Source organism: Electrona antarctica (assembly GCF_951216825.1).
Source record: "Electrona antarctica genome assembly, chromosome: 10".
NCBI lineage: Eukaryota > Metazoa > Chordata > Actinopteri > Myctophiformes > Myctophidae > Electrona > Electrona antarctica.
This window is the reverse complement of record NC_136791.1, coordinates 39328374-39351674: the sequence shown is the minus strand read 5'-3', so window position 1 is coordinate 39351674 and position 23301 is coordinate 39328374. Positions and strand designations below refer to the sequence as shown.

The following is a 23301-nucleotide window of genomic DNA, read 5'->3' as shown; positions in this document are numbered from 1 at the left end:
AGGTACATATAACTACAAGAATAACATTAATCGTTAAACGATAAAAAACACACATCAAGGCGATTTGAGTTAACTTAGTTTTCTGTGACTTTTGATACTTGAACACGAATTTCACTCGTCTTCAATTCAATGCCATACATTTATAATAACTATTTTCTAAACAAACATATAGCTACCGTTGTCATTGTTCACCGAGGACTTTTACCGCATCGCAGCTATTGCCTAACGACAACGGACAAGACAACCTAACCAATCGCAGTGCGATCATCCTTCTTGGCAATAGGATTGTGTGTTGTGTACTCAGTCTATTCATGAAGTTAGCTTACAGGCTAACACAGTTAGCGAGCAAAAACATGTTTACGTACCTCTTCGTCTGTCGCCGCAACCGTTGGATTCTCGCGTCCAGCGTTATACTTGATCAAACCCATGGCTATGCATGAAAAACTAGCAAATCATCTTCAGAACACGAAGCGTTTATTGACAGAACCATTCTTTCCTCAAAGCTTCCTCCTCTGGACTAGTACCAAAACAAAACAACAAGCCAAGTGAAAAAACTTTAAATTACACCTTAAGCCCGCCCCTCACGAGCATCGCTATTGGTCTATTCATGGGTATGCTCATTTTTGTGACGGATATAGGTGGTTTGAGCTGTCAATACTGGATGTCAATATCAGGTTGCCAATGTAATAATTAACAAGTGAAATAAATATAAAAGGTCATTAAACAAATACATTTTTGAGTATCTGTACTTTACTTGAGTATTAAAAAAAAGATTGATACTATGATGTCGGTAGTTAAGTTGGTTATTATCTGCCTGCCTTGTCTGATTGGCCTAAGGCCTTGTCTAAAAAGGCTCTGCTCTGGTCCATAGCCCTAATGCTTGATTCTGCCCTGCAGGTAGCCTCGGTCCCAGGCTTACTTATCTGCCCTGCAGGGCAGAATCATTATAGGGATATGTTCCAGAGCTAAATGTATTTTGTTTAGTTATTCTATTTATAGTGACTCATAGGAATAGACTACGTGACAACCAGGAATAGTCTGGTGACCACCGGAGAGACGGGTGGCAGCCGGAAATTAGACGGCACCCGGGAGCAGTATGGGTTGGCGCCCCAGCCTGTGTCTTCCGTGAGGAAGAAGCCCAACAAACCCACGGTGAGGCCTTTAGGAGGGCCATTCGGGCCTCAAGCGGAGCCTGCGGCACCACCAAGGGCAAGGTGGAGCCTGCGGAACTGTTGCGGCTCGAGAATCCACCATTCCTGAATAAAGTGCCTGGTGCTGGGAGTCTGGTGCAACGCACAGGGCCTGACCTGGTGAGAGCAGGAGTGGACCTGGTGAGACGTAGGAGGGGCCCGGACAGGAGTCAACCCACAGAGCCTAGTCCTTCCACGCGCCAGAATGGTACCTCCCAGTCCCGGCAGAGTAGTTCAGGAGGAACGGATTGTGTGGCCCTGGTTTTTCCCTAATGGGACTGATCGAGGGTAGCTACTGGGACGTAAGTCGGGACTTGATCACCCCGGCTGGGTCACCTGAGTGAGGGGTATGATGTTGCGAGACCCGAAACCCCGATGACCTTGGGATACATCACTGAGGATACGTCCCAGGTGCATCCATGTATGTATGTATGTATTTTGTTTAAAGAAACTATTTTCATACACTATAGTAGCCTATGCTGGCTAGTTGTATTACTTCATTATTCATTAATCATTATTAGAAATATTATATATATATATATTTTCCAAATGAAACTTGAATGAACTGAATCCATTTGGATCAATAGTAATCTCAGCAAGGCAGACGGCTTCTCAGTTAAAGTGGGTGACAATATCACACAAAAAGATTAAATTGCCTATCTATAGGGTCAATCCTGGAGGCAAATCTTTCCTGTGATAAAATAGCCACCAACGTAATCAAAAAAGTCAACCAAAGAACAAGATTATAGTGTACAGGATATTCTCACTGGTCAACAAAAACACCTTGAAGACCCTAACAGGAGCCCTTGTACAAGGTTTCTTCGACTATCATGCACCTCCTTGGTACCAGGCAGCACCAGGGCCCTAGGCCCTAAAAACAAGGCTCCAGACTTCCCTAAACAAACTGGTCAGGCTACTACTTGGCCTCACTCCCTGAACCCACCTCAAGAGTCACCACTGCCCATTTTGATAGCCTGGAATGGCTTAGGGTTGACAGAGTACAGCATCTTGCAATGGGTTTGGTGAGGTCTACAAGATTCGCTACACCACCAAGATACCCATGTAGGCTATGTCTAAATACTTTCGGGAGCCACTCTACCCCATGTTGTGGTGCAACTGTGATTCTGACGACGCTCCTCTCATCATCATCACACCTGTTGATGGAAGTTAGTAACTTTGTCTCTGTGTTGTGTGTCACGTGTCACAAAAAGGATGTGATTTGGCGGACGTATTGTTGTACTAATATTCTTGTACTGAACAGACTGTGTAGACTACAATACATTCAGGGTTACGCCCTTATCCCTAAACGTCTTTGCCTTTTCTTTACTATTTTGAAAATTGTTCAACTAGTAGATCTACATCAACACGTTGTGAGCTTGTAGATCGGCTATTTGAACTATTCAAAAATGTTTTTCAAAATGGTAAAAAAAAGCAAAGAAGTTTAGGGATAAGGGGTAAGGCACTGGTGAAAATAGGGCCACCTGTGTCTTAAAAGGATGTGATTTATTTTGTGTTAGTTATAATTGAGCCTAGGCCTATACAATATTATTATTGTACTTCTTTTGGGAACAAGCTGATCTGCAGGCATGTTTAATTTTCCTGGATTCTTATTTTTATGAAATTCTATATCCTGTAAAAAGGGTCATGTGTTATGGTATAATATAATAATTTGCCGTTGTGTGTTTTTCTTTTTTTCAAAGTCAATTCTGTTCAAGGCCAGAAAGAAAGTAGATGTATTTGTGACACATTTGTGGTGGTGGGGATTGCTTCTTTCTGCTATGTTATGCTGACTAATTCAATATACCGTAACTGTTTTGCTTACTTGATGTGGTCCTGTAAGAACTTAAAGGTCCAACGTCCAAGTATGATAAAAACCTCTTTGTTTAGTTTAAGTGTATTGCATAGTTTTTTGCAGATGTTTGTTTTGCCTAAACACAAAGGAATCGCACTTTGAATTGTGGGTAGTAGTTTGTTGGGGAACATAACCATAGAGTATAAAGAAGGATAGAGACTGATCTGGCGCGAAGCTCCGCCCCCTCCGCTATTCATGTCAGTGGAAGTTGCTCAGTGGCATTTTGAAGCACCCGGAAGGACCGTCTCAAAACGTCTACTTCCGCATTGGACCACCACATTTTGGTGGTCCAATGCGGAAGTGCAACCAAGCGCTCAATGTTAAAGCCCAGCTGCATGGGGTTTCCCGGTCATGAATCCACGGGTCCGCCTGTAGTCCCTCCTCTTACCACTAGGGCCCAGTGCTTCAACGTTGGAGTGCCTCACTGGCCCCTTGAACATAACCTACATTAGATCAGTGGTTTTCAACCAGTGATCCGGGGACCACCAGTGGTCCTTGACCTTGAGAGGGGGTTCCAGGTGGTCCCCAGCTAAATGATGGAGAGTTGGTAGCCAAATGGACCCTTATAGAGCACCGAAGTCCTGACGTCACTTTCAGTAGAGGGCACCAACACACAGGTTTATAGGTTTTTTATTTGTATTGAAATCTCCATAGGGCGATTTTATGTTGCTTCATATAAGAACTGTGTTTGAAAAATAAACCGATCACCCCGGCGTTTCTGTCAGGGGAGTGGCTGTGCGTCGTTAATGATGTCCATTCATATTTGATACAGCCAGTGTGTTGGTGCCCTCTACTGAAACTGACGTCAGACTTCGGTGCTCTATTACAGTAGATCTTTAACTCTTGGGAGCGTAACATGAAACCAAATGGTATTAAATTATTGAATTATTGAACATATGCATTACCTAATTTACAAGAAGTCTACACAATTAGAGAATGTAGAATAATTGTTAGTTTGATCAATGTTTGTCTCTCCTATGGTACCAACATCAATACAGCATGGAATTGTGGTCAAATATCAACCAATGACAAAATATTCAAAGTTTTAGTCTGAGAGGCTAAATTTCAATGGTGGTCCATGGCTCAAGTGCAGAATAAATAATGGGCCTTGATATGAAACGAGTTGATATGAAACACCTGTCATTTGAGCCTACCGGTATCTTTAGATGTTCATCTCTTGCCATTTTGTTCAGCAATCAAGGTCAATTACGGCTGCTTTAGCATTAACACTTGCCACTGAACATGATAGGATGTTATTTGCTGAATGATATCTTGCTGTATGGAAGCAGATCAATGTGTTATGTTGCCTCCACTCAGTTACCAGTGTTTAGGTTTCATTTTGGATATTTTGTTGTAAAAAAGAATCACCCTTGTGAACTGTGTGGTGCAACTCTGTGTGGGGGTCCCCGGAACTTCCACACCCACGTGCCCAGGGTGCCAGCCCGGTTCTGACGAGCCGACCCGCGTCGGAAACGGTCGAGAAATGACAGAGTTACCGTGTGGGGGGTCCCGGGAACATCCAGACCCCCAGGAATGCGGCCAGGAGAAAAAAAAGATAAACTTTTGTTTTAACCAAACAATATCACTTACAGTAGAGATTGAGTTTGGGACTTTGGGTTTCCAGAGAAAAACAAAAGTGGTATCAAATGGGTGGCGGTGACCTAATGATATCAAACTGGGGTGGACGTGAAAAGTCTGAGAACCACCGCATTAGACACTAGTGGAGTGAATATTAACATCCCTGCTGTCTGTACAGGTGTGAGTGGTGAGGTCTGAAGAAATCTCCACACTGTTCAGGAACCACTTGGAGGAAAAGAGCAAAGGGGCCGGAGGTGTGTGGGTATGCAGGCTGACGGTGTACCTGGTGGACACTAGTCAGTGTGCATGGATCTACAAAATCATGGCAGACATTGACGATAGCCGGGGGGCCACAGGCCCAAAAGCTCAAGGAATAGGGTTTAACCTGTGATGTCATGCTGTACTTTTTTTATTTGTGTTTTTTATTTTCATTTGGTCATTAAGGTCCACAGAATGAGAGGCCTGCTCTACCGGAAACATCGTAAAAAAGGTTATGGCAATTTTTGTATACCACACCATACATAGACAACCAATATAAGGCAACATTTCCAAAATTTCATCATGCTTTAAGTAGCATGTGACATGTCAATGGCCACTTGGAGTGTTTTTTTTGTGCAAAACTAATGCTTGGAATGGATTCAGAATCATGAAAACCGCCTAGTTTGACATGTCACAATTGTCACATGCTACATAAAGCATGATGAAATTTGGATAATTTTGCCTTATATTGGTTGTCTATGGTGTGGTATACAAAACTATTTTTTCGCGATGTTTCCGGCAGAGCAGGCCAATTATTCTGTGGACCTTAATGAACAAATAAATAGAAAAAAATAATAAAAAGTACGTCATGACATCACAGGTCCTGTCCAATTTTGGGTGACTGGCTCCCTGGCTAGCTGTCAACTGCTGACTAGGGCCTAACATTTGTATTTATTGTTTGTTTTGTTGCTGCATGCTGTTGCATTTCATTCAGTTAGAGGGGGGACAAGTTTAACAAGCCACGTAGGCCGAAACGTATTTCTTATATACAATACAAACAATGTTTTGACCTATGTGGCCTTCATCAGGTATATCTATTCTAACGTCATGGCGACCCCCATGTGGGACATAACCCACCGCTTGTGGTAAAACTATTCAGAGAAAGAAAAATGTAATGACACGGGGAACAATTAGTTGACTAAAAAGTTCTTCAAATGTTCTCTTTAACTCCACCTCTTGTATGCTCTTGCACAACCCACCCACCCCCCACCCATCCATCATACAATTTCTCTCTCTACCTCCATCTTTCCATCTCTACTCTGCTGCGCTTGCCGGTATCCTCTCCTCAGGGGCAGTCCTTTGAACATTTCAGCCCAGTTCAAGGCAACAAAAGCAAACAAATCACATTGTCCTTTCAGGAATTTTTTTTACCCTCTTGTTCGCCGCCTTTCATGACCTCTTCTTTAGTCACTTCTGTCTCTCTCTTTCCCACTCATTCAGGGTCCCCCAAGAAGTCAATGGTTCCTTACATCCCAGCCTGACAAGTCAGGAGGATACACGCTAATCCCCTTAATCTGGCCTTTCTCCCGCGCACACAGCCACTGGGAGAGAGAAGGGAACGCAGGGGAGCAAAGCCTGTCAGGGGAAACAATAGGATTAAGAGCCCGACCCTGCAAGTCACAATCAGGTATCCACTGAGTGATCTCCCGAAGCTTGGAGCCCCGACCTCCACTCTCTTCAATATGACTTATTTTGTCATTGGGCAGGAGTGAGAGAGGGGTGGTGGGGGGTCTTTCATTGAGGGTTCTGCTGGAGGTTCCCTCCTCTCCATGCCACTCTGACAGGCCTGCAGTCCAGGGTACCCAGGAATGACTGACAGGTGAGGGGTATGGAGAATTTGGCAGGGGAGTTGGGGGGAAAGGGAGGGATGTACTGTACGTATGTATGTACATGTGTATGGTTGTTTGTGGTAGTGTAGCATTGTACATGTGTACTGCACACGCAGGTCGTAATGATCTGACCTGCTTGTGTAATATCTGTTAAATGTATTTTTCACTCTACTCATTAGGAACATTTGATTATTTTACCTATTTCTATCGTTGCTCTTCTTTCTATCTTTCTTCGGAAACCCTGTCCTTAAAACGTGTTGGAGCTGGTGATGTGACAATAAAACTAATTCTGGGTGGTGGAAGTAGAAATATTATAATTAAAACTTAAGTAAAAGTAGCAATGAATACCACAATACTCATTGTAGAAATACCCATAAATAAAATATATACGATACGTACAATTACAACACAGTACCAAACCTAAAACTACCCTACTCTTTATGCAGATTTGAATGTCCCATTTCACAATCATAATAGGATATTATTATTTCAATTTACAATTATTATTCTTAGTTTGTGGTTAAAACAAAACGTTTTGGTTAAAATGTTAAAGCACTATATTCTATTAACAGGGGTCTCTCCAGCTCTTTAATTTAATAAACAGAAAATACATTTTCAGGTAGGTGACAAACTTTCAGCCAATCAGGAGAGTACCCATTTATCAACTTAATTTGTATGTGTTCCTGTAATTTGTCTGCTCATTTCTTTGTGTCATCACTTCCAATTTCAGGGCAAGAACCCCCGCAAGAACACTTTGTAGAGGTTTGGGTTGTACCAAGGTGGACAAGAAATCAATGATCTCAAAAGGCGGGTTGGGTTAACAGGTAGCTTGCCTTTGACCTTTCCTTTTCCAATAAGGGACTTCACATGCACATCCTTTTATGGAGCAGTGATGTGATTGCTGGGGTTTACGGGATTACCTCAATACTTTAAATAATATTGGAAAATAATATTTCTGGTATGAATGGAATTTTACAATGAAGAAAAGTAAACGGTATCGACCCTTCACTTAGTTTCAGTTACAACTTGTTATGTCCTTTGCGACAGTATTTTGTCCACTGATTATTAAACTCCACTTGTCTGTACGTAGATATACCTACACACTGATAGTAAATGTCTCTCTTTGAGGGGCTGCCCCTTTATAGCCACCTTTGCACAGTAATCCTGCAATGGTGGCTTAAAGAAGATCCATCCTTAATGTCAGCTTTGCTTTTCTATACACCCCACTGACACAGTGAGTGTCAGTGGCCTAGAACCGTTATCGGGACGTTGGAATACGGCCAATATGGCCGTACTGGCATACTAGACATTGTGGTGTCACGTGTCATTTCCAACTCTATTGTCGGCGCATGGAAACTAGGGGCTACTAATATACAGTATACTATTCTCTGCCTATCGGGACGTAACTCGGACGGAGCTGAGTCGGGTCTGGTGGCCTTCGCAACCTTCGGCACGGCGACTCGCTTGGCTAGCGCCTCGCTCGGTGGTGCCTCACGTGGCTCAAGGCCACCAGACACGGCGCGCCTCCGTCATTGACATCAGTGACACAAAAAGACCATTATCACCCATCACAATAGCTGATAATGACATACTGAAACAGTGAGTATGTGGGAAATGTCCATACTGGGCCCATTGCATGGTCCTGATGACGGTTGTTCTATGCACTGAAACAGTCGAATGGGGTGCAGGCCCTGATAGCCTCATCCTTATCTTATCTCTCCCTGACCACCATGTCCCTGACCCACGAGATGCCTCCGTAGAGGTCCACATTTCTGATGAGGTCTGCCATCAGAACAGTGTGACATCAGCAAGGGCTGGATGCAGGCCGGGCTTGTGACAATTAATGTTAGATATCTGCTGTATATTATGAGTCATGTCTCCTGCTGTTCCCTGCCTTGCCTTGTACTGTCTGAAAAATGCTGTATTTTTGAAGTTTGTCAAGCTGTTTTTCTGTTTTTCTTTCGATTTCTTTTATTGTCTCTGTTTTTGTTATGTATTTTTGTTTTCTTGCATTCACATTTATGTTTGATTTCTGTTTCATTGTTCATGTTTCATTTTTTGAAATAAATACAAAGTTAAAAAAAAAGAACAGTGTGACATCAAGTTCCATTTGTAGCATTCTTGTGTAGACGCCATCCAGGGCCTTTTACCTCGAGCTCTGTCCCGCTGGCAGTTACAATGGTTCTGTACTTAAGCAATATTACATGAGAGGGTGTGCTTTATCGTGATTATTGGCACCAGCGATGCGGTCAGGAACAAGACTTTTCGGCAAGCGTCACACTAACCCTATTTTACCCTATATAATAAATTCAATAAAAAATAGTTCTCATAAAATATATTAAAGAAAAATGTGGATATTGTTTTCCAAATATTCCTATAAAATAAATATAAGGTAGCTGGGTCCACCCATTCCTGGGGCACAATCTAATTGCATCAATGGCACATTGTGGGAGTATGAGATTATTTTTAGTATGGGATTATTTTTTATCACGATGGGTGAAAATCACCCGAAGACTTGCCTGTAGACAAAAACAGGGATAGGGGCAGGGAAACAAACCTATCCACTATGTCAGTGAGCATCCTGAAGGTACCCAAGGACCCACCCACCTCAGACATCAGCAACATTATGAAAATCACATAATTACAATTGTTCGGGTGAAATTCACCCAATGTAGTGTTCTAGGATTAAATACCATTATTTTAGTTATCTTGGCCAGTTGGCATTGAGCTTGAGGCAGAGGCTCCCTGTACTGGCATTGAGCTTGAGGCAGAGGCTCCCTGTACTCCATTGAGCTTGAGGCAGAGGCTCCCTGTACTCCATTGCTATTGCCAGCAGTAGTTCCCGTCCTTTCTCTGCTGTGTCCAAGACTAGGGCAATGTCATCTGCCTAGTCGAGGTCAGTGATCGTGATGGATCTTGGCTCAAGTCTGACTATATTTGCTTTTGCACCGTCTTTTCAGGAACACCATAGTCCATGAGTTTCATGAATGTATGGTGTCAAAAGCAACAAAGGTTGTTTTTCCAAATAAGGACATGCCAAAGCTGCGTAACCCACTCAGTTGTTGCCAAAAAGATAAACTAAAGCTACAAAACACACCTTTTAATGTAATTTCACTCTCTCCCTCTCTCAGTTTATTTCTTTCTCCCTCCCTCCCTCCCTCCCTCTCTCTCTCTCTCTCTCTCACACACACACACACACACACACACCTTGAGATGACAGCTGTCAGTAGACAGACATGTACTATTGCGCGTGTGTGAGAGAGGGGTATAACATGTTGATGCGTTATCATGCGTAACAACAATGGCATCTGTGCGTTGTGTGTTAGTAGAATGATCAGAAATGCTTTTATATAGAACAACAAGGTAGAATAATGGTGCAAACATTCCCGCCTTGAACAGAACTGTGTAAAGCGGGATCATGTCAAATCCCATGCACTTAATACCATGACCACCAGATGGCACCATTTGTACAAATATTCCTCAAGATTGGAATCCTGTCTTTAGAGTGTCAATCTGTGTCCATCCTAGTGCTGTTGAATCCCTGTAGATCACAATGGAAAAACTGCTGACTTCCTAAGAACACTGTCAATAGTCTCCAAACAGAAGCAAGCCAAGTAGCCCTGATAAGAAGTCCCCACACCGTCCTGATATTTGATCGTTTGACTCTGCCACCCCGGGCTCCAACACTACGGCCTCAATACTCAAGGAACCAAGGCTCACATCCACTGAAAAGGGAAGTCCTCTGCTCCATTCAGGTCCAGTGAACTTGGCCAAAGAAAACAGCAGCTGATTCTTCACATGTTCTCGTGTTACGGTGCTAGTCCCGCTAAGTGCCAGGGGTAAATTACGGGTTAGCCATTGTGCGAGAGGCGACCAGTCACAGGAAGGTGGATTTCCATGTGTGACAGGTGCCTGCGGTGGATACTGTGTGTTTATTTAGGCTAGTCAGAGCAGTGCTTTGAGGTGGATGGATGGAAATTCCCATTGGAAGAGGTCACCTTGAACAGGTTAACTGTGCTAAAACACGATTGCATGGAAGGACCTAACAAGGATTAAATAAGTAAACAGAATGCATGTATGTTTCACAGCATTTTTTTGTTCACAAAAACTTGACAGAGAAACTCTGACATTTGTAGTTCAGTTGTCATGCCGTACACAGCTGCGATGAGAGATATGAGAGAGAGAGAGAGAGAATGCTGTGATTTATGTGCAAGTCAACATGGTGTACCGCTAACTCCCTGTCACTCCCTGATGCTTTTCGTACAGTTCCCACAGTTAAATATACACCGTCCGCCTACAGTCCGGCTGTGCATTTATCTGCTGGGGTATTGGCCACAGTCCGTCCTCTCTCCACACTTTGCTAGATGTCCCATTTAGCCTCTGCCTCTTCCTTTTTGGAGCCGATGCAAAAGAGAAAAGAAAACGCAAACAGCCTGCAGTGCCAGGATGTTTAGCCTGAACTAATGAGAGTTGGAAGGTTTTTCCTTTAAGAGAGCTTTTTTTCCCACTATTTTGTGGATTCAGTCATTCCTGATTTCCTTTGGGGTTGTACAAGTTGCAAGATCATGATAATTTTGACGAAGACAAAATACCATCTGAGCCTGTCTGTGATTAAATTCCGATCGTTGCGTCAAGGAAACCAATTCTACTTGTCTTTTGTTAAAGAGGGATTTGAACAGGACGTTTTGACACTTTCAGGATTTTTCATGGCTCAACATGGGCCTTTGGAGGGTAACTATACATGGTTACCTTGACAGAAATCTACACATTTTCCTGTTATTTAACATTTGATAAACAAAATGTATATTATACTTGATAAATGAAACTCCAACTAACAAAACTGGTTTAAAATCACAACTAGAAAGGTCAGCTCAATAGAGCAATACGACAAATATGACATTACAATGTCATAGCCTAAAGGTAAATTCATAGTCCAGACGTAAACAGACCGGTATCCTAGGTCTGCATGGACTACAATGATGCAATAGCACAGTGGTTCTCGACCTTTTCAGGCCGAAACCTCCCGAAATAATCTTAATTGAACCCCCTCCCCCCCAGCATACATCCACCTGGATGAAGCTCAAAGTCTGTGACGTATCTAGCGTTCACGTCGTAGAGGCAACATGATAATACCTGTCCATAATACTAATCCACATGTCGTAGACAAATATAATGAGCTTTGAGCAATTGCTCAAAAAGGACAGTAGTGTGGGAAATAGTGCTTTTACAAGCAGGCAAAATCAGAAAAAGATCCAAGACTATTGAAAAAGGGGATGGTAGGTACTAGGCACTATAAATAAAAGGGATGGGCAGTTTACAGTAGGCTTGTATTTAAACAGACTATTTTAAACAGACTTTAATTGTCTGGAATGGTTCATACTGTATAACCATATACAGTAGTCTATTAGATGCTATGCCTTTGGATACTTAATGATCTTATTTACCAGGATAAGTGTGAGAGTTGACAAGACATATCCACTGTATAACATAACCTATAATCTAAGCCTAAGGCTAGCTTACAAACTCAGAAAGATGCACTACTTAAGTCTGTCTCAAACTAGAAATGTACATTAAAGTCAACTTAACGAGAACATTCTAATCAAGGGTGCAAGTCTGTTATTTGCTTTCTTGTTATTGTCTTTGTCATCTATGCTTTGGAGCTTGACTTTGCTAGCTGTGCTTCTTTCTGCCCTCTAGTTGCATGTGCATCTCTGATGACTTGATGAGTGACGTTGCAGAGAAACCTGTCAATTGCATGCCTGCGATTGACTAGTACCAGTACATACCATGAGCCAGAGGTACAGGACCAATGTATTTTGCTTTGTAGTGTAGATCCATCTTGCGCCTGATTGTAACTGCGCTCCACAGCCTTGTTGGATGCGTATCCTATATCCTGGAGGGACGATTGCTTAGTGATTATTAATTCACAAAAACAATGACATAGGTTGAGTATTCATTGGCCAATTTGAAAAATAATCAGAAATTGAGGCCATTGGCCTGCTGGTAGTGTGCCCAACAAAGTAGGACCGAACTGAAAATGTATTGTCGGGTAGGACTCAGACAAAATAAAAAATAAAATAGAAATGTCTGTGTATGTTTTAGTGTGAGCAACAGTCGGTGCTGTCCATGGTGCTGATTGTCATTTTTTGTATCTGAGAATGCTTGCTTTTAGCCAATGATGTGAGAGTAAAAGAGACGGGGGAGATGTGGAATGGGGTTTCCTAATGGGGTCAGAGTGAGAAGAAGATCTGACAGGATGGAGGTGATGAGAAGTGAATATACTTCATAGAATCATTTTGAATTGCCACAACAGAGTATGTTCAGTGCCCAAACTTTAATGTAATTAATGCTCAAATGACTAATAAAACATATACATCTAGCCTGAGCCGACATATGAATTCCTATCTGTGTGTTTGATTATTATTTCGTATCATTTTGGTACTAGGTAAGGTAAGGTACGTTCATTTTATTTATAAAGCGCCTTTCAAAACAGTTGTTACAAGGTGCTGTACAATAAAAAATAGGAATAAAACAAGAACATCACAATCAGAGATAAACCAACGATGAAATAAGAAACAGAGCAATAGAAATAGATAAAAGCAGAAACAGAGCAACAGTACATATAAATAAACAAAAAATATAACTAATCACTAAAGCAAACCAAAATGTTTACGGTACAAATGAGTTTTTAGCAGCTTCTTTAAGTTCTCAACAGACTCAGCATTTCTCAAGTATAGTGGTAAGTCATTCCACAGCGTTTGGGTTAGGTAACGTATGCAACAAATGCATACGCTCAGTAGCGGGGATAGTGAGAAGACCTTTGTCTGAAGACCTAAGGTGTCTCACATTTACCTTAGGGTGCACCAGTTCAGTTAAATAAATTGGCCCCAGCCCATGGAGAGATTTATAAGTAATTAATACAATTTTAAAATGAATTCTGGAGTCAATTGGTAACCAGTGCAAGGCCGCAAGCACAGGAGTAATATGTGACCTTCTATATGTGTTGGTTACTAGTGACTTTCCTTTGGCGCTGGCTAAAATCTCTGGGCAGCGCCTCTATGGAGGAAATACCCTGACTTTTTTGTGTTCATTTCTTGAACATAGGAGGACAAGGACCCTCAGTGAGAAGACAGTAGCTTTGTACCTGTAGTGATGTAGCACCTACAAAAATGGATGATGTAATCAAAACAAAAACATGTCAGAAATGAGACAGGCAGAAAGACAGAGACAGAGAGAGCGAGAGATGAGAATGTTTGTCTGCAGCCTAAGCTCCCTTCACCTGGTTGAGTGTGAGCAGTGTGCAGGTGCTCCCTGTCTCACCCTCCTCCAGTCCTCCTCCCCTCACACACCCCCAAACAGGACTGACACTATAGAGAGAGGGGAACACGTACAGGCAAGAAGCACATTACTCATGTTCACAAGTTCAACACACAGGGAGAAGCTGAGAAGTGTTGAAGAAAACAAAATGGGTGCTGAAGCTTATTCTACAATCACACTTCATTAAGGAAATTAACACTGGCGTCCTGAAGAACTATTGGCTATTTTCTTTTTGTGAAATGGTTAGTGGTTAAGTAATTAAAGCTAATTTCTATGACATTTCATCAGAAATTGGTATTTTTGAAATATATTACAAATGTCTTGTGGTTAGGAGGTTTCTATGACCTATGTCCATAAATGAATGCAAAACTCATATGTTGAAAGTCAGATAGCATAGAGCAGACGTTGTGCAGTTGTGAACTGCAATATCATAGGATCTGAAATTTAGAACCAATAACCATTATCTTTATCATGTAGTAGGTTAATCGATTAATGGAGAAGCTGGATTATTTTGGGGGGGGATATCTTTTTCAATAAAATGTCTTAAATATCAACAAATCAACATAAAACAATTCAAATATAATTTGTATAATTGACAAAAATCTATTAGTCTGATTAACCCCATATGCCTACTGTATAATATGTATTATACAGTAGGCCTATACTTCGGTTGTACAATAGTGCCGTGCAAAAATAGTGAAAATAGCTGATCTACAAGTTCACAATGGATCAAGATTGTAGATCGGCTATTTACAATTATTTTTAAATAATCGTTCATTAATCGTAATGAAGTTTGAAATAATGGGGATTATTGATGTGAAGTCATGTCGCCCAGCCCTAGCCCAGAATACCTCCTTGAATGCTAACATCAAACACACCATGAAAAGTAAGAGTTAAGTTCTTAAAGTCTTTGTCCTTTGTATTTCAACCGCAGCATTGTACTTCACACAGACCTTGGACCTTTAGGTCTTTTTTGCATTTTTACCTTTCAAGACGGGAAACCCTTTGGGGTAGTTATTGCTGTATGCGCACTTGCACAGTATATAGCATATTTTTGTAATGTTTTAATAAATAAAATCTAAATGGGTTAAGAGAAATGTAGTCAAAATGCTGTAATGCACCACAAAATTACTATTATTACTTCTACACCCAACACTACTGCACAGTTTAAAAAGAGGGTCACCAGACTGCAGGAGGTTTGTGGATTGTGCTTACAAAAGTTTTCACTCTCAGAAATGTTATAACTGACCAACACATGGCCAAGGATACTATAGATAAAAATTCCTTCCTGGTTGCCACTGACATTTTGTTGTCATGGAGATGCCCCCCACTCAACCAGGATAGCGCACACACGGGCACGCGCGCGCGCACACACACACACACACACTCACACACACACACACACACATGGCCCCTATGATTAATTCAACTCTGGGGCATCCCTTGGGGCCCAAACATCTCCTGCATGGGTGTGCAATGTGTGTACGGGCCCTGGCCATTCTGATGTGGCTCTGACATATTAGCTAATGGATGGCCCCACGTTCCATATGATCTAATAACCTGTGGGCCGATGGCCATGAGGATAGTTGAGGAAGTGGGCCCCAAAATAATTGGCAAAACACCAAGATTGTAATAATACGATATTATTTAAAATTTAGAACCAATAACCAACTCTTGTTGCTGATACAATCGATTAATCGAGAACCAGTTTCTTTTAAAAATGTTTACATTAAAATAAACATGCTTGTGAAAAATGCACACGGCCCACCCATCTGATCAGCTGCCGAATTTTGTGGTCTGATGGGAAAACTGATGCGAACGTGTTTGAGATTTTCAAGTGGGCCCTGATCCAGAAAAGGTTGAGTAGTTTATCTAATACGTTAAATACCATTAAATGTACGAAAATTAAATGCATCAATGTACTGTATGAAATCTATAGCACAAAAAAACGGCCACTTATTCACAGGTTTTTCATTTAGCCTTTCTCTGTCTCACATCAACACACGGCAGCATCTAATGCCCTCTGCCTCCACACACACACGCACGCACGCACACACACACACACACACACACACACACACACACACACACACACACACACACACACACACACACACACACACACACACACACACACACACACACACACACACACACACACACACACACACACACACACACACACACACACACACACACACACACACACACACACACACACACACACACACACCCCTCTCCTGCCCTCCTCCTGACATGCCAGATGTACTGTGTACTGTGAGTGTGTGTGTGGTACTGTGGTTTGTATATAATTCCCTATCTTTGATATGCCAGACGCGTGTGCACGTACATTTGATCTATGTCCATCAGATGGATCCCTAGGCATTGTGAGGCTGGGCTTTGGGGGTCAAACAGGCGAATCCTCGCCGGCGTGTGATCCCAGGTGTCGAGGTCAAACGTATTGTAAACGCAAAACAGTGCGTTGCCACGGTGACGGGTCGGGTCCTGTCAGGGGGGGCTAATGTGCCTTGATCCCTTCAAAGGGATCCGAGCACAGAGCAAGTCAAAGAGCGACGGTCTGGAGACGTCAACCTGTGTGTTCTCTGAGGGCGACGCGACTCAGATGAGAGGGAGAGAGTCAAAGATAAGTAACGTTTTGCATGGACAGAGAGGGAGGAAAGATAAGACGACGAGAGAGGGAGAGAGATGCAGAGAGACAGATGCAGAGACAGAGCTAGACAGGCATGCAGAGCATGAGAAAATGACTAGAGAGAGAGAGGAAAAGGGAGATAACCTGTGAGACAATACTATACATTTACCCTCAGGCCAGTGGATTAGTCCTTCATCAGCAGGCTCCAGCATGCGTCTCAAGTCCAACGCATAAGTCCTTCTCAGCCCTGATTCTCTTCAGCATCAATGGCTACACAGATCCAGTCACCATACCAGCTCACTCAGCATTACTTTATAAAGTATAATTAAGTATTTAGATATGGAGTATAGGCCAGTATATATGGGGATTTGCTCCTTTATCAATCTTTTGGAGATCCACTGATCCGACCGTCGACAACCATTTATCTGACCTGAGAGTTAAGAGGCAGCAAGCATATTTGGCTCAAACAGTCAGAACACAGGCACAAGTGTTGTGGGTGTGTCGGTACCTTGCCTGCTTCTCTGTAGAAAAGCAAACATCCATTCCTCTGCATCCGTGTGCCTTGACCAGGGCGCGGTTGATTGCTCCAGTCCACAGTAGTAGCAGTTCTTGCTTATTGGAAAAGTTTATTATGAATTGGCATAGGCCTAAAGTATAAGAACACACACTAAACAGGCTGTAATAGTCAGATTGTTACGGTAGCATTAATTAATTAATTTCCCCAATGTTTTGTGGTCATGTTTTCCCACAAAGGCAATCAATCAGGAAACTTAACTTAGTCCATATAGGACCATAACAATACATGTAATGTTATGGTCATTTTTATTATGATGGAAAATAAAGGATATGGTTTCACTGCTGTGTTTTATGGCTTATTTGTTGTGTGTCATCCTGCAAGAGCTTGTAGATCTGCAACCAAGTATAAATCAGACTTAAGGGCGATCGGGTGGTGCAGTGGTAAAAAGCAGTAAAAAAAATATTCTGTGTCTGGAGGAGGGAAGCCGGACGGGAGGGTTATTTTATCACTACATGTTACTCCTACAGGCACCCGTCAGTGGAGGAGTGTTGGTCTGGAGGAGTAGGACGAAGTCTCTACGTCCTCCCGGTGCAGGCTCCTCACTGGCAGGTGAGCCAGTAGGATACAACAGCAGTGACAAATTGACAATAGACAGAAAATGTGTGTGGGGAGAAATCATTTGGCATAGCAACTAAACTTCACTTCAGCATGGCTGTATCAGGCCGCCAACCTTCGGTTAGATAACCTCAAACAAAGATGAATGTACAGTATATGGCACTTTATATGTACAGTGCTACTGTGTCAATTAACATTTGTCAAAGTGTGTGGCCAATCATGCTGATATGCACAACAACATGATATGTTGATGGGGTTGAATTCCTTCCCAAAATGTATGAACATTTATTAACAAAATACCACATTTATTGACAAAATATACAGCTTTATTCAAATAATACAGGCATATTTCCGACTGTGAGAGTGTGTGTATACTGTGGGGGTGTCTCAGTCCGTTGGTACATCAACATTATGGTACACCGACCATCATTTTCCTAGTGAGCATGAGGACGCGGGTTTGAATCCGACCCGTCTTGTCTCGCATGCCTCTCCTCTGTCTGACCTTGTTTTCTAGTGTATAGAGCACCCAAGTCTGATGTAATTTCATTACGCATCCTACCTGGGTCACGCTTTTTTCTTCCCCATTCTGAATTCCCATAGACGTGTTTAATATCACGTAACATAAGAACTGTGTTCCAAAAATAAACAAATGTTCCCAGCGGTTTGACTCATATGAATATGAAGCATCAGCTGAAGGCGAGAAAGCGCTAACGTTACCGCCACCGACATGATTCCATTTTCTGTATCAAACAGAAAATGTATCAAATATGAGTGACTGACTATCGTAAACGGTACAGAGCCACGTCCCTGACAATATCGTCGGGACAATTCGTTTATTTTTGGACCACAATTCTTATATTCTTATATGAGACGATTCTAAGATGACCCATAAATAAATAAGTTAAATAAAATGAAATGCAAATTTTCACCCTGTGAGGGTGTGTGTTATCTGCCAAGGCGCTGGGCGTGTTTGAAGTCCATGGAGAGTAGGGATGTGGCCAGGACTGCATACAGGTGAGAGTGGTTGAACCTCAGACAGTAGACCGGACTGCTCGTTAAGTCTGACGAAAGCTGGAAAAACTACAAGAAAAAATAGGAAAGAAATCAAACTGTTTATTAATTAAATAAAAAAATAATAAAAATCACACCTATCATTGTGACGTAACATCAGTCTATTTGCTCAGACACTATATGACGTAAAATTCTCCATTCATTTTCAATGGGAATTGAATGTTTGTGTAGGACAAAAATCTACACTAATAGCTGAATATAGTATATAAGAGGGGCTAGCAGCCCCTCAAAAAAAGGGTTGTATGGCTTAAAGGAACTACAACATGCATTGTAAAACACACACACACACACACACACACCAACAAGCTTTTGGTGTGTGTAAACCAAATTTTGTGCTAACACAAACATTAAATGCCACTGACAATGAAAGGACCATTTTGATTGCGTAACACAAACACAATCATTACATAAGAAATTCTGATTGGCCGGAATGAGATGATGTATAAGAGTGCCCCTCACTTCACACGGGTGTGATTTTTAATATTTAATATCATATTGTTTATGTCCCTCAAAAAACGTATTTCTAAAGGTTTGAGCCTAAATCACCACTCTGATACAACCAGTCCATGCGCGTACCTGTAGGCAATCATTCTTCCGTCTATCCCAGAGCCGTACGACACCATAGTAGGCGGAGCCACTGGCGATCATGTGATTTCCATCTGTCTGGACACAGTAGAGGGCGCTGTCATGAGGCTCCTCCCACTCCATCACACACTTCCTGTTTGTTCAGAATAGAATAGAATAGAATAGAATAGAATAGAATGTAAGTTCATTGCCCACACACAAAATGGTAAATGGTGCATTTATATAGCGCTTTTATCCAAAGCGCTTTACATAGAGTGCATTGCATTCACCCATTCACGGGTGGCGGAGGAAACCATGCAAGGCACCAAACTGCACATCGGGAGCAATTAGGGATTCACAGTGTCTTGCTCAAGGACACTTTGACACTAACTCGAACTGGGAACCTCACGTTCCCATCCGGCCACTCTACCCCTGAGCCACTGCCGCAGCCACAACATAAAACATATTTTCACTGTGCTAGAATTGAAGTGAAAAAAGGATGTAATGTATCAAGAATGTTGAGCACGCTAAAAAAGAAGACAGAGAAATACTGTACATACATAATATCATGACTACATAAAAAGAAATGGAAGGTGGGTTTACATCAGGGACTATCATGGACCTCCAAACTACGAATGAGAGAGAGTGTGTGTGTGTGTGGGGCGACTGTGGCTCAAGAGGTAGAGCAGGTCGTCCAATGATCCGTGGGTCGGCGGTTCGAATCCCGGCTCCTCCTGTCGAAGTGTCCTTGGGCAAGACACTGAACCCCAAATTGCTCCCGATGTGCTGGTTGGTACCTTGCAAGGCTTCCGCCGCCATCGGTGTATGAATGTGCGTGTGAATGGGTGAATGTAATGCACAATCTATGTAAAGCGCCTTGGATAAAGGCGCTATATAAATGCACCATTTACCATTTGTGTGTGTGTGCGTGCACGCGCGCGTGCGTGCGCTGGCTGGGTTAGTGGTTAGCGCTAGGTTGATAGAGGGGAAGTATTTTGGGGGTTCTGCCAATACGGATCGATCCTCCATTAGTGGGGCATCATCAATAAGTGATGGGGAGGGACCAGGCAGACAGCAGGGCAGCAGACACGTCTGGACACACACACACACACACGCACGCGCGCGCGCGTGCACAAACATGCACGCTCACACTCCAACACACACACACTCCAACACACACACACGCGCGCGCAAACATGCATGCTCACACACACACACACACACACACACACACACACACACACACACACACACACACACACACACACACACACACACACACACACACACACACACACACACACACACACACACACACACACACACACACACACACACACACACACACACGGTACCTATTAATCCTCAACCTAAATTTTGCTGTCCACTGGGGGTGAGGTCACTCTTTGTCATTGTGTCCTCAAGGTGTGGTGAGAGCCCAGAATAACAGAACAACAGACTCAGGTATACAGCTCTCAATTCATCTCCGCTCTAGCCTCTACATTCACAACAACAGTCACAATACATGTAAGTGTGCATGTACAACAGTGCGTGTGTGTGTGTGTGTGTGTGTGTGTGTGTGTGTGTGTGTGTGTGTGTGTGTGTGTGTGTGTGTGATTGTCTGAGTGTGTGTGGTGCTTGGTTTTGGAAGGGTAGTCTCTGAATTATTGATGTCTAAAGAGGGGTCCCCCACAGCCTTCCTCCACCAGTACCCCGATCCCACCCCCTTTCACAAAATTCCCCAGAGTTGGCTGCCAATCAGATCACATTTGTCTTACTTGACTGATCCTTCCCCGAAATACAGTCCCCCCCCCCCCAACCGCCTAAGCCCCACGTCACAACTCAACTCCCCTCGTCCCCAAATAAGTGGAGTGTCGTGGGATAGCCATGTTGTCACACGCTGCATGCTGTATGTATGGTGTAAGAGGAATATCTCTAAAATAAAGTATCGTTTGCTGGGGTCCCTTTAGATGAGAACAGCGTTTTCAAGAGGTGAAAACGTAACAAAGTGAAAACACATCCCAGAGTGGAAATCTTTGAAAATGCTGTTTCCTCCCGTCTCCATGTATAGGGGCAAAACAATGAATCCGCAAAACTTGAGACATCATGGCTCACGTGGGTTCACAATGCATATGTTTATTACATTGATGAGCCGTAGGTGATATATAGAGTTCCTAAAATGAGCAAGCACTCCCTCGCCCCGCTCATCCTACAAATACAAATGTAGCGCCTAGCGATAGTGAATGGCAGTCCGTCACTGCCACCTAGCGACGTGGCATGCACACTACAGCGTGTTCATCAACATTGCGTTCCATGTAAAAATGAGAACGCAACGGGACTTTACCGTTTCCTCTGGCGACCGTTCTCGTGTAAAGGTGGCCTTAGTGCCGTCCCTCTCACAGTTAACCATAGAATCCCAATTCTGGGTGAAAAGAAAATTGGTGAAAATGGCAGATCTACAAGCTCGCAATGTGTTCTGTTTAAACGCATTGTGAGCTTGTAGATCAGCTATTTTTGATATTTGATGTTGAGGGGAGAAAAGTTGTTATTACGCTCTGGGGAACTCTGGTCAACTAAGTATATAATTAAGTATACATGTAGCCTATATATATTGTGTGTGTGCGTGCGTGCGTGTAGTCCTCCCACCCCAGGACAGCCTCCAGAGACATCCAGGTTGGGGGTGTGTGGTGCTGTACCTGGGGCTCATCCGCAAGTCCCACATGCGGATGTAGGTGTCGTAACCACAGGTAATCAGCTGGAAGGGAGACTCGAACACCATGTCCAACACACCTGCACCGCGACGTAACGATGAACCAAGGACACACACACACTCCGAGCTGGTTGAGAGACGGGAGAGAGAGAGAGAGAGAGAGAGAGAGAGAGAGAGAGAGAGAGAGAGAGAGAGAGAGAGAGAGAGAGAGAGATACAGTTAGTTAGTTAGTGTAATAAAAGAAGAGAGATGATTATCACAGAGCGGGTGAAGGTGAATTCTTGTGTTTTGAAATGTTACATTAGGTCATATTATTGTGTAACCTGAGTTTTTATTTTGATTTGTTGGCCAATTGGCCAGGTCTGTGATCTTTGATCGTATGAGAGATTTTATCTGAGAGAGAAAAAACATCATAAGACAACAGAACAGAGAATTTTAAATAGGGGAATCCCAAAACCATGGGGTCACCACTGTATGTACACCTTGCCTTTTTTCTCTCTCCCGGTCTTAAATATATACCGCGTATAGGCCTGCCGGCTATTGACATCTCCAAATACAGGATGTTCTTTAGTGCCGACATTGAGGATGTGAAGTGTTCCGTTACACCCCAGAGCCACTCTGCATAGTAAATGAGGCTGTAAACCTCATTGATGTCGGGGCTACTGTCATCACACCTGTCTCTACGGTCTTTAACGTATACGGTGTGTATTGTATGCGTTCTTCTGCATTATACTTACTCAGTCATTCATTGTTAAGAGACGCGTCATTAAAAGGAACAACCATTACGTATAAAAGCATTGGTCATAATAACTGGTCAAATTCTCAAAAGAACTAAAAATGCATAAATCGCAAATCGCAGCACAAAATTCGTTGGGTGTGGAGAGTTTAAAAAAAGGTGACATCTTTCAAATGTAATCTGGCTCCACAGTAGCTATGGCATTTTGCAATGCACACAAATGTAATGGAAACGATTTACTTACACTTAGCACATAGCCAGTCTACAAGCTCACAATGACACATTGTGAACTATTTTTGGCAAACATTCTCCCCAGAATATGGATGCTGGGGTTGAAGTGGTAAAAATAAAAAATAAATACCTGGGATGTGGACATGGTGTTATACTGGGGCATGCGTTAGAGCACTGTTTCCATATCGGAATTTAAAAAGATTTTAAAAAGTTTTCAAGTATTTCATAATTCTTTTTTTTAAGAATCTAATAATTTTCATCAATGAATTAAAAAACTACTAGTGCTAGTGAAAATGAGTAGATGAGACTGCAATTTAGTATAGTTCAGTTGCACATAATTAATCTTAAAGACTACTGTATGTTCTTTCTGCAGTATTATCATAATACACAAAAATTCTATAC

General features: G+C 42.5%; 1 protein-coding gene across 1 annotated transcript in view; it reads right to left on the bottom strand.

Annotated features, from left to right (window-relative positions):
- Positions 1 to 23301, bottom strand: part of fbxw4 (F-box and WD repeat domain containing 4) — an 87379-nt gene that overhangs the window by 20527 nt on the left and 43551 nt on the right. Inside the window, exons 7-8 of the mRNA XM_079512070.1 lie at positions 21919 to 22059; positions 19235 to 19376 (exon numbers count right to left, since the gene is read on the bottom strand). Coding sequence (XP_079368196.1) covers positions 19235 to 19376; positions 21919 to 22059 — 283 coding nt within the window. The remainder of the gene's footprint in view (positions 1 to 19234; positions 19377 to 21918; positions 22060 to 23301) is intronic.